Source organism: Tachysurus fulvidraco, chromosome 1 (assembly GCF_022655615.1).
Source record: "Tachysurus fulvidraco isolate hzauxx_2018 chromosome 1, HZAU_PFXX_2.0, whole genome shotgun sequence".
Lineage (NCBI taxonomy): Eukaryota > Metazoa > Chordata > Actinopteri > Siluriformes > Bagridae > Tachysurus > Tachysurus fulvidraco.
The window spans coordinates 32030795-32046649 of NC_062518.1; the positions used below are offsets into that span (position 1 = coordinate 32030795).

At 39.8% G+C, this 15855-nt stretch overlaps 1 protein-coding gene across 1 annotated transcript in view; it reads right to left on the reverse strand.

Annotated features, from left to right (window-relative positions):
• Nucleotides 1-12734, reverse strand: part of LOC113635158 (mucin-5AC-like) — a 54548-nt gene extending 41814 nt beyond the window's left edge. The window contains exons 1-3 of the mRNA XM_047811874.1: nucleotides 12534-12734; nucleotides 9258-10441; nucleotides 8435-9119 (exon numbers count right to left, since the gene is read on the reverse strand). Coding sequence (XP_047667830.1) covers nucleotides 8435-9119; nucleotides 9258-10441; nucleotides 12534-12612 — 1948 coding nt within the window. The 5' untranslated portion in view covers nucleotides 12613-12734. The remainder of the gene's footprint in view (nucleotides 1-8434; nucleotides 9120-9257; nucleotides 10442-12533) is intronic.
• Nucleotides 12735-15855: the final 3121 nt, after the last annotated feature.

Here is a 15855-nt window from a genome sequence, read left to right on the forward strand (position 1 = left end):
GTTTCTGAACTCTCAGCTGTTGTGGCAGAGACAGTACTTGATAGAATTGCATCTGGTGTAGTTGTAAGAGAGTTGGCTGTAGTTATTTCTGAACTCTCAGATGTTGGGGCAGAGTCAGTAGTTGGTTTAATTGCATCTGGTGTAGTCGTAGAAGAGCTGCCTGTGGTTGTTTCTGAACTCACAGCTGTTGTAGAAGTGTCACTAGTTGGTATAGTTGCATCTGGTGTACTTATAGAAGAGCTGCCTGTGGTTGTTTTTGAACTCTCAGCTGTTGTAATAGTGTCACCAGTTGGAATAGTTGCATCTGGTGTAGTTGTAGATGCGCTGCCACTGGTTGTTTCTGAAGTCTCAGCTGTTGGAATAGTGTCACTAGTTGGTATAGTTGCATCTGGTGAAGTTGTAGATGTGCTGCCGCTGGTTGTTTCTGAACTCTCAGCTGTTGTAATAGTGTCACCAGTTGGAATAGTTGCATCTGGTGTAGTTGTAGGAGAGGTGGCTGTAGTTGTGTCTGAACTCTCAGTTGTTGGGGCAGAGTCAGTAGTTGGTATAGTTGCATCTGGTGTCGTTTTAGGAGAGTTGGCTATAGTTGTGTCTGAGCTCCCAGCTGTTGTGATAGAGTCACTAGTTGGTATAGTTGCATCTGCTGTAGTTGTAGGAGAGGTGGCTGTAGTTGTGTCTGAACTCTCAGTTGTTGGGGCAGAGTCAGTAGTTGGTATAGTTGCATCTGGTGTCGTTTTAGGAGAGTTGGCTATAGTTGTTTCTGAGCTCTCAGCTGTTGTGATAGTGTCACTAGTTGGTATTGTTGCATCTGGTGTAGTTGTAGGAGAGGTGGCTGTAGTTTTGTCTGAACTCTCAGTTGTTGGGGCAGAGTCAGTAGTTGGTATAGTTGCATCTGGTGTAGTTGTAGGAGAGGTGGCTGTAGTTGTGTCTGAACTCTCAGTTGTTGGGGCAGAGTCAGTAGTTGGTATAGTTGCATCTGGTGTAGTTGTATCAGAGGTTGCTGTAGTTGTTTCTGAACTCTCAGCTGTTGTTGCAGAGTCAGTAGTTGGTATAGTTGCATCTGCTGTAGTTGTAGGAGAGTTGGCTGTGGTTGTTTCTGAACTCTCAGCTGTTGTAAAAGTGTCACCAGTTGGTATAGTTGCATCTGGTGTAGTTGTAGCAGAGGTGGCTGTAGTTGTTTCTGAACTCTCAGATGTTGTGGTAGAGTCAGTAGTTGGTATAGTTGCATCTGCTGTAGATGTAGGAGAGGTGCCTGTAGTTTTGCCTGAACTCTCAGTTGTTGTGGCAGAGTCAGTAGTTGGTATAGTTGCATCTGGTGTAGTTGTAGGAGAGTTGGCTGTAGTTGTTTCTGAACTCTCAGATGTTGGGCCAAAGTCAGTAGTTGGTATAGTTGCATCTGGTGGAGTTGTAGATGCGCTGGCGCTGGTTGTTTCTGAACTCTCAGCTGTTGTAATAGTGTCACCAGTTGGTATAGTTGCATCTGGTGTCGTTTTAGGAGAGTTGGCTATAGTTGTTTCTGAGCTCTCAGCTGTTGTGATAGTGTCACTAGTTGGTGTTGTTGCATCTGGTAAAGTTGTAGGAGAGGTGGCTGTAGTTGTGTCTGAACTCTCAGTTGTTGTGGCAGAGTCAGTAGTTGATATAGTTGCATCTGGTGTAGTTGTAGATGCCCTGCCACTGGTTGTTTCTGAAGTCTTAGCCGTTGTAATAGTGTCACCAGTTGGTATAGTTGCATCTGGTGTAGTTGTAGATGTGCTGCCGCTAGTTGTTTCTGAACTCTCAGCTGTTGTAATAGTGTCACCAGTTGGTATAGTTGCATCTGGGGTAGTTGTAGCAGAGGTGGCTGTAGTTGTATCTGAAGTCTCAGATGTTGGGGCAGAGTCAGTAGTTGGTATAGTTGTATCTGGTGTAGTTGTATAAGAGCTGCCTGTGGTTGTTTCTGAACTCTCACCTGTTGTAATAGTGTGACTAGTTGGTACAGTTGCATCTGGTATAGTTGTAGGAGAGGTGGCTGTAGTTGTTTCTGAACTCTCAGCAGTTGTAATAGTGTCACTACTTGGTGTAGTTGCATCTGGTGTAGTTGTAGGAGAGTTGGCTGTAGTTGTTTCTGAACTCTCAGTTTGTGTGGCAGAGTCACTAGTTTGTATAGTTGCATCTGGTGTAGTTGTAGATGAGCTGCCACTGGTTGTTTCTGACGTTTCAGCTGTTATACTAGTGTCACTAGTTGGTATAGTTGCATCTGGTGTAGTTGTAGCAGTGGTGGCTGTAGTTGTTTCTGAACTCTCAGCTGTTGTTGCAGAGTCAGTAGTTGGTATAGATGCATCTGGTGTAGTTGTAGGAGAGGTGGCTGTGGTTGTTTCTGAACTTTCAGCTGTTGTAATAGTGTCACCAGTTGGTATAATTGCATCTGGTGTAGTGGTAGCAGAGGTGGCTGTAGTTGTTTGGGCAGAGTCAGTAGTTGGTATAGTTGTATCTGGTGTAGTAGTAGAAGAGCTGCCTGTGGTTGTTTCTGAACTCTCAGATGTTGGGGCTGAGTGACTAGTTGGTATAGATGCATCTGGTGTACTTTTAGAAGAGCTGCCTATGGTTGTTTCTGAACTCTCAGCTATTGTAATAGTGTCACCAGTTGGAATAGTTGCATCTGGTGTAGTTGTAGCAGAGGTGGCTGTAGTTGTTTGGGCAGAGTCAGTAGTTGGTATATTTGTAATTGGTGTAGTAGTATAATAGCTGCCTGTGGTTGTTTCTGAACTCTCAGCTGTTGTAATAGTGTCACTAGTTGGTATAGTTGCATCTGGTGTAGTTGTAGAAGAGCTGCCTATGGTTGTTTCTGAACTCTCAGCTGTTGTAATAGTGTCACCAGTTGGTATAATTGCATCTTGTGTAGTGGTAGCAGAGGTGCCTGTAGTTGTTTGGGCAGAGCCAGTAGTTGGTATAGTTGTATCTGGTGTAGTTGTAGAAGAGCTGCCTGTGGTTGTTTCTGAACTCTCAGCTGTTGTAATAGTGTCACTAGTTGGTATAGTTGCATCTGGTGTAGTTGTAGAAGAGCTGCCTGTGGTTGTTTCTGAACTCTCAGCTGTTGTAATAGTGCCACTAGTTGGTATAGTTGCATCTGATGTAGTTGTAGGAGAGGTGGCTGTAGTTGTTTGGGCAGAGTCAGTAGTTGGTATAGTTGCATCTGGTGTAGTTGTAGAAGAGCTGCCTGTGGTTGTTTCTGAACTCTCAGCTGTTGTAATAGTGTCACTAGTTGGTATAGTTGCATCTGATGTAGTTGTAGGAGAGGTGGCTGTAGTTGTTTGGGCAGTGTCAATAGTTGGTATAGTTGCATCTAGTGTAGTTGTAGAAGAGTTGGCTGTAGTTGTGTCTGAACTCTCAGTTTGTGTGGCAGAGTCACTAGTTGGTGTAGTTGCATCTGGTGTAGTTGTAGGAGAGGTGGCTGTAGTTGTGTCTGAACTCTCAGATGTTGGGGTAGAGTCAGTAGTTGGTATAGTTGCATCTGGTGTAGTTTTATATGCGCTGCCACTGGTTGTTTCTAAAGTCTCAGCTGTTGTAATAGTGTCACTAGTTGGTATGGTTGCATCTGGTGTAGTTGTAGGAGAGGTGGCTGTAGTTGTGTCTGAACTCTCAGTTGTTAGGGCAGAGTCAGTAGTTGGTATAGTCGCATCTAGTGTAGTCGTAGAAGAGTTGGCTGTAGTTGTTTCTGGACTCTCAGTTTGTGTGGCAGAGTCACTAGTTGGTATAGTTGCATCTGGTGTAGTTGTAGGAGAGGTGGTTGTAGTTGTGTCTGAACTCTCAGATGTTGGGGCAGAGTCAGTAGTTGGTATAGGTCCATCTGGTGTAGTTGTAGATGCGCTGCTGCTGGTTGTTTCTGAAGTCTCAGCTGTTGTAATAGTGTCACCAGTTGGAATAGTTGCATCTGGTGTAGTTGTAGGAAAGGTGGCTGTAGTTGTTTCTGAACTCTTAGCTGTTGGAATAGTGTCACCAGTTGGTATACTTGCATCTGGTGTAGTTGTATCAGAGGTGGCTGTAGTTGTTTCTGATCTCTCAGCTGTTGTTGCAGAGTCAGTAGTTGGTATAGTTGCATCTGCTGTAGTTGTAGGAGAGTTGGCTGTGGTTGTTTCTGAACTCTCAGCTGTTGTAAAAGTGTCACCAGCTGGTATAGTTGCATCTGGTCTAGTTGTAACAGAGGTGGCTGTAGTTGTTTCTGAACTCTCAGATGTTGTGGTAGAGTCAGTAGTTGGTATAGTTGCATCTGCTGTAGATGTAGGAGAGGTGCCTGTAGTTGTGCCTGAACTCTCAGTTGTTGTGGCAGAGTCAGTAGTTGGTATAGTTGCATCTGGTGTAGTTGTCGGAGAGTTGGCTGTAGTTGTTTCTGAACTCTCAGATGTTGGGCCAAAGTCAGTAGTTGGTATAGTTGCATCTGGTGGAGTTGTAGATGCGCTGGCGCTGGTTGTTTCTGAACTCTCAGCTGTTGTAATAGTGTCACCAGTTGGTATAGTTGCATCTGGTGTCGTTGTCAATGTGCTGCCGCTGGTTGTTTCTGAACTCTCGGCTGTTGTAATAGTGTCACTAGTTGGTATAGTTGCATCTGGTGTAGTTGTAGAAGAGGTGGCTGTAGTTGTTTCTGAACTCTCAGATGTTGTGGCAGAGCCAGTACTTGATAGAATTTCATCTGGTGTAGTTGTAAGAGAGTTGGCTGTAGTTATTTCTGAACTCTCAGATGTTGGGGCAGAGTCAGTAGTTGGTTTAATTGCATCTGGTGTAGTAGTAGAAGAGCTGCCTGTGGTTGTTTCTGAACTCTCAGCTGTTGTAGAAGTGTCACTAGTTGGTATAGTTGCATCTGGTGTACTTATAAAAGAGCTGCCTGTGGTTGTTTCTGAACTCTCAGCTGTTGTAATAGTGTCACCAGTTGGAATAGTTGCATCTGGTGTAGTTGTAGATGCGCTGCCACTGGTTGTTTCTGAAGTCTCAGCTGTTGGAATAGTGTCACTAGTTGGTATAGTTGCATCTGGTGTAGTTGTAGATGTGCTGCCGCTGGTTGTTTCTGAACTCTCAGCTGTTGTAATAGTGTCACCAGTTGGAATAGTTGCATCTGGTGTAGTTTTAGGAGAGTTGGTTATAGTTGTTTCTGAGCTCTCAGCTGTTGTGATAGAGTCACTAGTTGGTATCGTTGCATCTGCTGTAGTTGTAGGAGAGGTGGTTGTAGTTGTGTCTGAACTCTCAGTTGTTGGGGCAGAGTCAGTTGATGGTATAGTTGCATCTGGTGTAGTTTTAGGAGAGTTGGCTATAGTTGTTTCTGAGCTCTCAGCTGTTGTGATAGTGTCACTAGTTGGTATAGTTGCATCTGGTGTAGTTGTAGGAGAGGTGGCTGTAGTTTTGTCTGTACTCTCAGTTGTTGGGGCAGAGTCAGTAGTTGGTATAGTTGCATCTGGTGTAGTTGTAGGAGAGGTGGCTGTAGTTGTGTCTGAACTCTCAGTTGTTGGGGCAGAGTCAGTAGTTGGTATAGTTGCATCTAGTGTAGTTGTAGGAGAGTTGGCTGTAGTTGTTTCTGAACTCTCAGTTTGTGTGGCAGAGTCACTACTTGTTATAGTTGCATCTGGTGTAGTTGTAGATGTGCTGCCGCTGGTTGTTTCTGAACTCTCAGCTGTTGTAATAGTGTCACCAGTTGGTATAGTTGCATCTGGTGTCGTTGTCAATGTGCTGCCGCTGGTTGTTTCTGAACTCTCGGCTGTTGTAATAGTGTCACTAGTTGGTATAGTTGCATCTGGTGTAGTTGTAGAAGAGGTGGCTGTAGTTGTTTCTGAACTCTCAGATGTTGTGGCAGAGCCAGTACTTGATAGAATTTCATCTGGTGTAGTTGTAAGAGAGTTGGCTGTAGTTATTTCTGAACTCTCAGATGTTGGGGCAGAGTCAGTAGTTGGTTTAATTGCATCTGGTGTAGTAGTAGAAGAGCTGCCTGTGGTTGTTTCTGAACTCTCAGCTGTTGTAGAAGTGTCACTAGTTGGTATAGTTGCATCTGGTGTACTTATAAAAGAGCTGCCTGTGGTTGTTTCTGAACTCTCAGCTGTTGTAATAGTGTCACCAGTTGGAATAGTTGCATCTGGTGTAGTTGTAGATGCGCTGCCACTGGTTGTTTCTGAAGTCTCAGCTGTTGGAATAGTGTCACTAGTTGGTATAGTTGCATCTGGTGTAGTTGTAGATGTGCTGCCGCTGGTTGTTTCTGAACTCTCAGCTGTTGTAATAGTGTCACCAGTTGGAATAGTTGCATCTGGTGTAGTTTTAGGAGAGTTGGTTATAGTTGTTTCTGAGCTCTCAGCTGTTGTGATAGAGTCACTAGTTGGTATCGTTGCATCTGCTGTAGTTGTAGGAGAGGTGGTTGTAGTTGTGTCTGAACTCTCAGTTGTTGGGGCAGAGTCAGTTGATGGTATAGTTGCATCTGGTGTAGTTTTAGGAGAGTTGGCTATAGTTGTTTCTGAGCTCTCAGCTGTTGTGATAGTGTCACTAGTTGGTATAGTTGCATCTGGTGTAGTTGTAGGAGAGGTGGCTGTAGTTTTGTCTGAACTCTCAGTTGTTGGGGCAGAGTCAGTAGTTGGTATAGTTGCATCTGGTGTAGTTGTAGGAGAGGTGGCTGTAGTTGTGTCTGAACTCTCAGTTGTTGGGGCAGAGTCAGTAGTTGGTATAGTTGCATCTAGTGTAGTTGTAGGAGAGTTGGCTGTAGTTGTTTCTGAACTCTCAGTTTGTGTGGCAGAGTCACTACTTGTTATAGTTGCATCTGGTGTAGTTGTAGATGTGCTGCCGCTGCTTGTTTCTGAACTCTCAGCTGTTGTAATAGTGTCACCAGTTGGAATAGTTGCATCTGGTGTAGTTGTAGCAGTGGTGGCTGTAGTTGTTTCTGAACTCTCAGATGTTGTGGCAGAGTCACTAGTTGGTATAGTTGCATCTTGTGTAGATGTAGGAGAGGTGGCTGTAGTTGTGTCTGAACTCTCAGTTGTTGGGACAGAGTCAGTAGTTGGCATAGTTGCATCTGGTGTAGTTGTAGATGCCCTGCCGCTGCTTGTTTCTGAAGTCTTAGCCGTTGTAATAGTGTCACCAGTTGGTATAGTTGCATCTGGTGTAGTTGTAGATGTGCTGCCGCTAGTTGTTTCTGAACTCTCAGCTGTTGTAATAGTGTCACCAGTTGGTATAGTTGCATCTGGTGTAGTTGTAGCAGAGGTGGCTGTAGTTGTATCTGAAGTCTCAGATGTTGGGGCAGAGTCAGTAGTTGGTATAGTTGTATCTGGTGTAGTTGTATAAGAGCTGCCTGTGGTTGTTTCTGAACTCTCACCTGTTGTAATAGTGTGACTAGTTGGTACAGTTGCATCTGGTATAGTTGTAGGAGAGGTGGCTGTAGTTGTTTCTGAACTCTCAGCAGTTGTAATAGTGTCACTAGTTGGTGTAGTTGCATCTGGTGTAGTTGTAGGAGAGGTGGCTGTAGTTGTGTCTGAACTCTCAGATGTTGGGGCAGAGTCAGTAGTTGGTATCGTTGCATCTAGTGTAGTTGTAGGAGAGTTGGCTGTAGTTGTTTCTGAACTCTCAGTTTGTGTGGCAGAGTCACTAGTTTGTATAGTTGCATCTGGTGTAGTTGTAGATGAGCTGCCACTGGTTGTTTCTGACGTTTCAGCTGTTATACTAGTGTCACTAGTTGGTATAGTTGCATCTGGTGTCGTTGTAGGAGAGGTGGCTGTAGTTCTTTCTGAACTCTCAGCTGTTGTTGCAGAGTCAGTAGTTGGTATAGATGCATCTGGTGTAGTTGTAGGAAAGGTGACTGTGGTTGTTTCTGAACTCTCAGCTGTTGTAATAGTGTCACCAGTTGGTATAATTGCATCTGGTGTAGTGGTAGCAGAGGTGGCTGTAGTTGTTTGGGCAGAGTCAGTAGTTGGTATAGTTGTATCTGGTGTAGTAGTAGAAGAGCTGCCTGTGGTTGTTTCTGAACTCTCAGATGTTGGGGCTGAGTGACTAGTTGGTATAGTTGCATCTGGTGTACTTTTAGAAGAGCTGCCTATGGTTGTTTCTGAACTCTCAGCTGTTGTAATAGTGTCACCAGTTGGAATAGTTGCATCTGGTGTAGTTGTAGCAGAGGTGGCTGTAGTTGTTTGGGCAGAGTCAGTAGTTGGTATAGTTGCATCTGGTGTAGTTGTAGAAGAGCTGCCTGTGGTTGTTTCTGAACTCTCAGCTGTTGTAATAGTGTCACTAGTTGGTATAGTTGCATCTGGTGTAGTTGTAGAAGAGCTGCCTGTGGTTGTTTCTGAACTCTCAGCTGTTGTAATAGTGTCACTAGTTGGTATAGTTGCATCTGATGTAGTTGTAGGAGAGGTGGCTGTAGTTGTTTGGGCAGAGTCAGTAGTTGGTATAGTTGCATCTAGTGTAGTTGTTGAAGAGTTGGCTGTAGTTGTTTCTAAAGTCTCAGCTGTTGTAATAGTGTCACTAGTTGGTATGGTTGCATCTGGTGTAGTTGTAGGAGAGGTGGCTGTAGTTGTGTCTGAACTCTCAGTTGTTAGGACAGAGTCAGTAGTTGGTATAGTCGCATCTAGTGTAGTTGTAGAAGAGTTGCCTGTAGTTGTTTCTGGACTCTCAGTTTGTGTGGCAGAGTCACTAGTTGGTATAGGTGCATCTGGTGTAGTTGTAGGAAAGGTGGTTGTAGTTGTGTCTGAACTCTCAGATGTTGGGGCAGAGTCAGTAGTTGGTATAGTTCCATCTGGTATAGTTGTAGATGCGCTGCCGCTGGTTGTTTCTGAAGTCTCAGCTGTTGTAATAGTGTCACCAGTTGGAATAGTTGCATCTGGTGTAGTTGTAGCAGAGGTGGCTGTAGTTGTTTCTGAACTCTCAGATGTTGTGGCAGAGTCACTAGTTGATAGAGTTGCATCTGGTGTAGTTGTAGGAGAGGTGGTTGTAGTTGTTTCTGAACTCTCAGATGTTGGGGCAGAGTCAGTAGTTGGGATACTTGTATCTGCTGTAGTTGTAGAAGAGCTGCCTGTGGTTGTTTCTGAAGTCTCGGCTGTTGTAATAATGTCACTAGTTGGTATAGTTGCATCTGGTGTTGTTGTAGATGTGCTGCCGCTGGTTGTTTCTGAACTCTCAGCTGTTGTAATAGTTTCACCAGTTGGTATAGTTGCATCTGGTGTAGTTGTAGGAGAGTTGGCTGTAGTTGTGTCTAAACTCTCAGTTGTTGGGGCAAAGTCAGTAGTTGGTATAGTTGCATCTGGTGTAGTTGTAGGACAGGTGGCTGTAGTTGTGTCTGAACTCTCAGTTGTTGTAATAGTGTCACTAATTGGTATAGTTGCATCTGGTGTACTTATAGAATTGCTGCCGCTGGTTGTTTCTGAACTCTCAGCTGTTGTAATAGTGTCATTAGTTGGTGTAGTTGTAAGAGAGTTGGCTGTAGTTGTTTCTGAACTCTCAGATGTTGGGGCAGAGTCAGTAGTTGGTATAGTTGCATCTGGTGTACTTATAGAAGAGCTGCCTGTGGTTGTTTCTGAACTCTCAGCTGTTGTAATAGTGTCACTAGTTGGTATAGTTGCATCTAGTGTAGTTGTAGGAGAGATAGCGGTAGCTGCTTCTGAACTCTCAGTTTGTGTGGCAGAGTCAGTATTTGGTATAGCTGTATCTGATGTACTTGTAGACGAGCTGCCTGTGGTTGTTTCTGAACTCTCAGTTTGTGTGGCAGAGTTACTAGTTGTTATAGTTGCATCTGTTGTAGTTGTAGGATAGTTGGATGTGGATGCTTCTGAACTCTCAGCTGTTGTAATTGTGTCACTTGTTGGTATAGTTGCATCTGGTGTAGTTGTAGGAGAGTTGGCTGTAGTTGTGTCTGATCTCTCAGTTGTTGGGGCAGAGTAAGTAGTTGGTATAGTTGCATCTGGTGTAGTTGTAGGAGAGTTGGATGTGGTTGTTTCTGAATTCTCAGCTGTTGTAATAGAGTCACTTGTTTGTAAAATTGCATCTGGTTTAGTTGTTGGAGAGGTGGCTGTAGTTGTTTCTGAGCTCTCAGCTGTTGTGGCAGAGTCAGTAGTCGATATAGTCTCATCTGGTGTAATTGTAGGAGAGTTGGCTGTAGTTGTTTCTGAACTCTCAGCTGTTGTGGCAGTGTCAGTAGTTGGTATAGTTGCATCTGGTGTAGTTGTAGGAGAGTTGGTTGTATTTGTGTCTGAACTCTCAGCTGTTGTGGCCGAGTCAGTTATTGGTTTAGTTGCATCTGGTGTAGTTGTAGGAGAGTTGGTTGTTGTTTTTTCTGAACTCTCAGTTGTTTTGGCATAGTCATTAGTTTGTAAAGTTGCATTTTGAGTTGTTGTCGGAGAGTTGGCTGTGGTTGTTTCTGACCTTTCACTTCTTGTGGCAAAGTCAATAATTAGTATTGTTGTATCTGATGTAGTTGTAACAGTACTGTCTCTTGTTGATTCTGAACTCTCAGCTGCAATAAATTAAATTTTTTTGTCATTTTATAGCATTTATTTATATATGTTCAGTTACAAACTTAGTCTGTCCTTTAGCGTTTTAAGAATGTCTTTCTTTATTTTCATGATTTTTACTCTCACATGCATATTTTTATTATATGACAATCACCTATGGGTGACTGCAAAGCATATTTATTGCATAATTGTTTTTCAATTCAATAATGCACATTCCACAAATTCCAAACAAAGCATCTCCTAAAGGCAAATAGTGTTAAATCTTCATTTAATGCAGCTCAGCTATTGAAAATGTATTGCCACACATCAAGAGTCCCTCATTTTACATTGTGCCATTTGTTTTCTGAGAATTAAATATTTAAATATTTTATTTTATTACAGCTTTTTACATTTATCTCAAGTCATTCATATGAAGTGACTGAGTTTCACAAATGTTTCTAAAAATTCATATTTGCAATTTTAAAAAAAAAGCAAATTAAACTTTGCATCATAATCCGTATATACAATTGGAATAATTGAAAAAATATCTATACACAGTTGGATACCTACACACACATTATTGAGCCTGTATATATGCAAAATTACTTAAGGAGCTCTCAGGGTACAAACATTTTTCCACATTAAGTAGATTTTCTTTAGTATCCTTAGTCTTGAGTTTCTCTTTACAAATGATGAATTCAGCAATCTTTGGACTGGATTGCTCTGGTTATGGTTTTTATAATCCATGCAGAATAACTAAGCATATATTAATGCTGCCAATGGGGCATGTTGCAGGCTAAAATACTAAATAGACCATTAAGGCTCTGTTTCTGTTCTGTATATTATATGTATTATGCTCTCTCTGGCCAAAAATATGCTACACATCACCAAAAAACATGTCCTTATTATCTACCTTTTTTAATTGCACATGATGTTGCTGTAATTACACCAGATGCTATTAGTTCCTGATATTTATAATATGAAAGTTAATAGAAATAATTAAAATAAAACAGAGGTGGGCACTGTAGTGTAAGAAAAATTTTTAAAAAGTAATGAGATTATTTTATAATTTATATGCTACTTTTTGATGCAGTTTTTTTTTTTTTTTTGCTGCAGGTTACCCAACTGTAATTTTCCTTGTTCCTGGGCTGGTACATATTTTGGTACATATATTGTACTATAGTAATTGAATTACTTAAAAGCTGAATGGCACATACTATTGGTATAAAAGATAATTAATAATACAGAGTGTATTAGATCTATACTCTGATCTGCCATAACATTAAAACCATATGCCTAAAATTGTGCTGATGTTTCTGGCACCAAGGTATTTGCAGCAGATACTTAAAATTTGCAAGAAGTTGCAATGTTGGACTCATTGTAGTTGTTTGTTCAGCACAGATACACAATTGTATTGAGATCTGGGGAATTTGGAAGTCAACACCTTGACACCATGTTCCATTAAACTCATAAGGTTGTTCCTGAATATTTTTTGATTGGCAGTCACAGGTTGCATTATCCTGCTTAAAGAGGCCAATACCATTAGATAATACCGTTGCAATGTTGCCAGTTTACAGACTGAGCTTCCTAGGACTATTTTGGTGGGTACTAACTATTTAAGTCGGTACTACCTACATAGCAGGAATCCTCCAAAATACCTGCTACCTTGCAGATGCTCTGAACCAGTTGTCTAGCCATCACAATTTGGCCCTTGTCAAAGGTGTTCAAATTCATAAATGTTCTTGCTTTCAACACAACTTAGAAACCACCAGTCAGTTGCTACCCAATATATCCACATTGCCTGTTAGTGGTTTCATTACTAAATCACAATGTTGTATATATAATTGAGATACATTTGATATTGTCTATCTATGTTATTAATTATTCAGAAATCCTTTTAATATAAAATATAAATTATATATTCCTTTAGTGTGCCTTGAGTTTTCCTATTGAACAATAATTAAATAATAATTAATAAAAACAATAACAAGAAATTTCTGGTAAGCCACTATTTTACGAGGTAGAATAGAGAAATGTACTGATTTGGTCAATCAGACATTTAATAAAATGTACTACTATTACCAGACAATGATAATTACCAAACTATTATCTTACCTGAAACTTGAAACTGGAATAAGATCAAAATAATAAAATAAGTTTTCCATGTAAAAGACATAGTAGCGCATACTAACATACTAATGAATATTATTCACAGTGCTATAAAAGTATATGGTTCTTATAAAGAGTTTTTCAGCATGATAAAGAGTTCCTCATCCCTCATTATGCACTTCTCATGGCTGCTCACTCTAAAACTCTTGCTGAAATATGTAAGTGTAGAAAATGCTTTACAGCAGAAGAAAATGGGGGTGTCGTTTATTCATATACATACAGATAGGCAGACTTATGATTTTTTTTTTACATACTAGCAAATGTGCCACATCAGCTATTGATGGTTGACAGTTCAACCATTGTATTTTATGGAACCTAGGATGGAGAGGGATGTAGACTTAAGCAGATAAGACAAGAAGTCATAAATAACTCAACCAATGTACCTGATAAGACCAAATATTTTCTTCATCTCTAGTGACTTATCTTTGCGTAACTCTCAAATCCTCTGGACTCATAAATCCTCTCTTTCTATGATGATAAACAGAACATTACTACATTGCACTTCAAGTATAGGGCATACAGTATATCTGTAATCTGACCATAAAGTGATTTTGTACACACAGACACAGTCTCACAATACAGTAAAAATAACATAAACTAAATTTGTTGATATAATAGTCTAACCTATCAGTACCTAACAGCCTCTATTTGCTATGGATAACCCATATTCAATCAGTTGTTTTTCTAAAGTACAGAGCAACACCAAGATATGGAAATTCCTCTGTTGTTTTGGTTATTCTGATAAAGGAATATTTGACACCAATAAACTGTGTTGGAAAAAAATTGTGGTTTATGCAATAGCTGAATTATTTTATCATATAATGTCTTAATTATATTCGGTACAAGATGTTTGACATAATGTATAACTAAACGAATACCAGTATTGTATTATCATGCCATACAAATAGATAGAGAAGAGTATGACTGTCTGAATATATAATTTATACATGCTTCTAGTTGTGAATGTGCATGTCATTAAGGGTTTTCCTGGGATAGGGATCTATCATGTATTTCTACTTTAATTTGTTTTGTATAAAATTAAAATCAAAATCATACAACCAAGATTTAGGGGAACAAATGCCTAATCAATCCAATTTGCTCACACGCGTGTCACTCACTATATCACTTACACAACTCAAATTTGTATAAAATGTTTATTTTATATTTAAGGTTAGAGTAACTCCCAGGGCTGGCGTTTTTTTTTTAGGATCCAGAAATGCTGCCCTTGGCCTAAGATCGGGTCAAAACAATTGGAAGGACCAAATGTCAAAAAATTTCTTATGAGCATATGGGGAAAAGATGAAAGACTTTATTTTTATTTTTGTACCTTTCAAGCTAATAATAATAATAATAATAATAATAATAATAATAATAATAATAATAATAATAAGATAAGAAAAACAAGAATATTTAAACATATAGTGCTTCTACATCATTTTGTTTGAACAATTGTTTTACCTGGTAAACAAAGGGATATCTCTCTTTTTCTCCTGGGAATTATAGATTAAATTAAAGAAAAATATAAAAATGTAAAAAATGATTCCACACAGCATTATTTAGGATAGAGCATGTTTTTCAGTGCTGTGGGTCAATAGAAAAACTAAAATGAGTGTATTATGAATATAGAAAGAGAGTCGATGACTAGTTCAGCACATGCAACAGGCAGAAATAACATTTGAAGCAACAGAGGGTTTTTAGGGGGGATTTTAACCTTATTTAATTCTGGACAGATTGCCAAATGTTAAACTCTTTTCAAGCATGCTCTGGATTCAAAGTTTTAAATCAAGTTATATGCCTAAAAACGTATCTCCAGTAAGTGTAGGATTGTGAAGGAGTGATGTTTGATAAATTGTTAGTTAAGGTGACCTACAAAAGGCAAAGTGAATCAGGTACCGACACAACCCTTACATGTTTGCTGTATCAGCAGTATCCACATGAAGATTTTGTATATTGTATCTGACTTTGTTATGCTGCTTTGCACTTTATTGCATTGTATTAGAATGTATTGTATCATATTATTTGGTTAATGTACTGTCCTGTGCTGCTTTTGACACTGAAAATAATTCTTGCATTTGTACATCCTGTATTTGGAAGAAAAATGCTATTATGTTATAATATGATCCGATGCCAATATCTAGGTAAGCTTATTGTTACATTTTGAAAATGCATTTAAAACATCAGATTTTTTAGGCTACAAAAATTATTATAATTATTCTATAATTATATTATTAAATTATTATAATTATTATAATTATAAAATAATGATTGTATCCAATGATAGAGATTTAAGGGCATCTGCCAAATGCTGTAAATGTAAATGTAAAAAAAAGACCAATATACAGTATGCATAATTAATCCAACATGCTGGGCATATTAAACAGTAAAAATGTACCTTGAAATTTTAAAAACGTGCTAAAGTTTACCCTGTTGAAAAATAAACATTTATTTAAAATTTGCTATGTTATAGCAGGAACTACTAAATAATGTCTTTAAGAAAAGTGCACCTTAGCTTAAAACATACATAATTTAATTCCAAATCAAAAATACACACTGACACACTGACCACCACATGATGGGAGTGTTGAGTTAGTGTGTGAAACTGAAATACTGAATATGAATTATGTAATGATAAAAATAATAATAAATGCTAAATAAAATGGTGATTTAACATTCTGTTGCTTGCTGTGTTGGAATTACATGTATAAATTTGCCCTGTTTTTTCTGTTTCAACAAAATCTTTAATTTGTTATAACTGTTTTATCTCATGCAATGGATGTTTCCTGTTACTTGGAAGCAGACTAGGAGATAGATTGATGTGTCCAATAAATTACTAATAGCCCAGCAATTAGATAATAGCTTTGGATCAGCAAACAGCTACTTTTACCGTCCCTATTATAGATTTCTCCTTGAGCAGGCTTTTTTCTCCCCTCTGTCATCAGGTATCATGCATGCTCTCTCTCTCTCTCTCTCTCTCTCTCTCTCTCTCTCTCTCTCTCTCTCTCTCTCTCTCTCTCTCTCTTTCTTTCTTTGGGGTGTGCATGTGTAGTCATTTGTTTTGGTGCTGATGGTGCAGGAACTACTAAATGCAATAAGGCAGATAAAATCGTCCACTGCTTAAAGCACTGGAATAGAGTACAGTCTAGGCACAGTCATGCTTTTTAATATGGCAGATCTTTCACCGGATCTGTTGTTGGTATAGGTTGCCATGGACCTTTAAATATATGACACAAATATTAATGAAACACTGGTCCTATGTGGCTGCCACCAT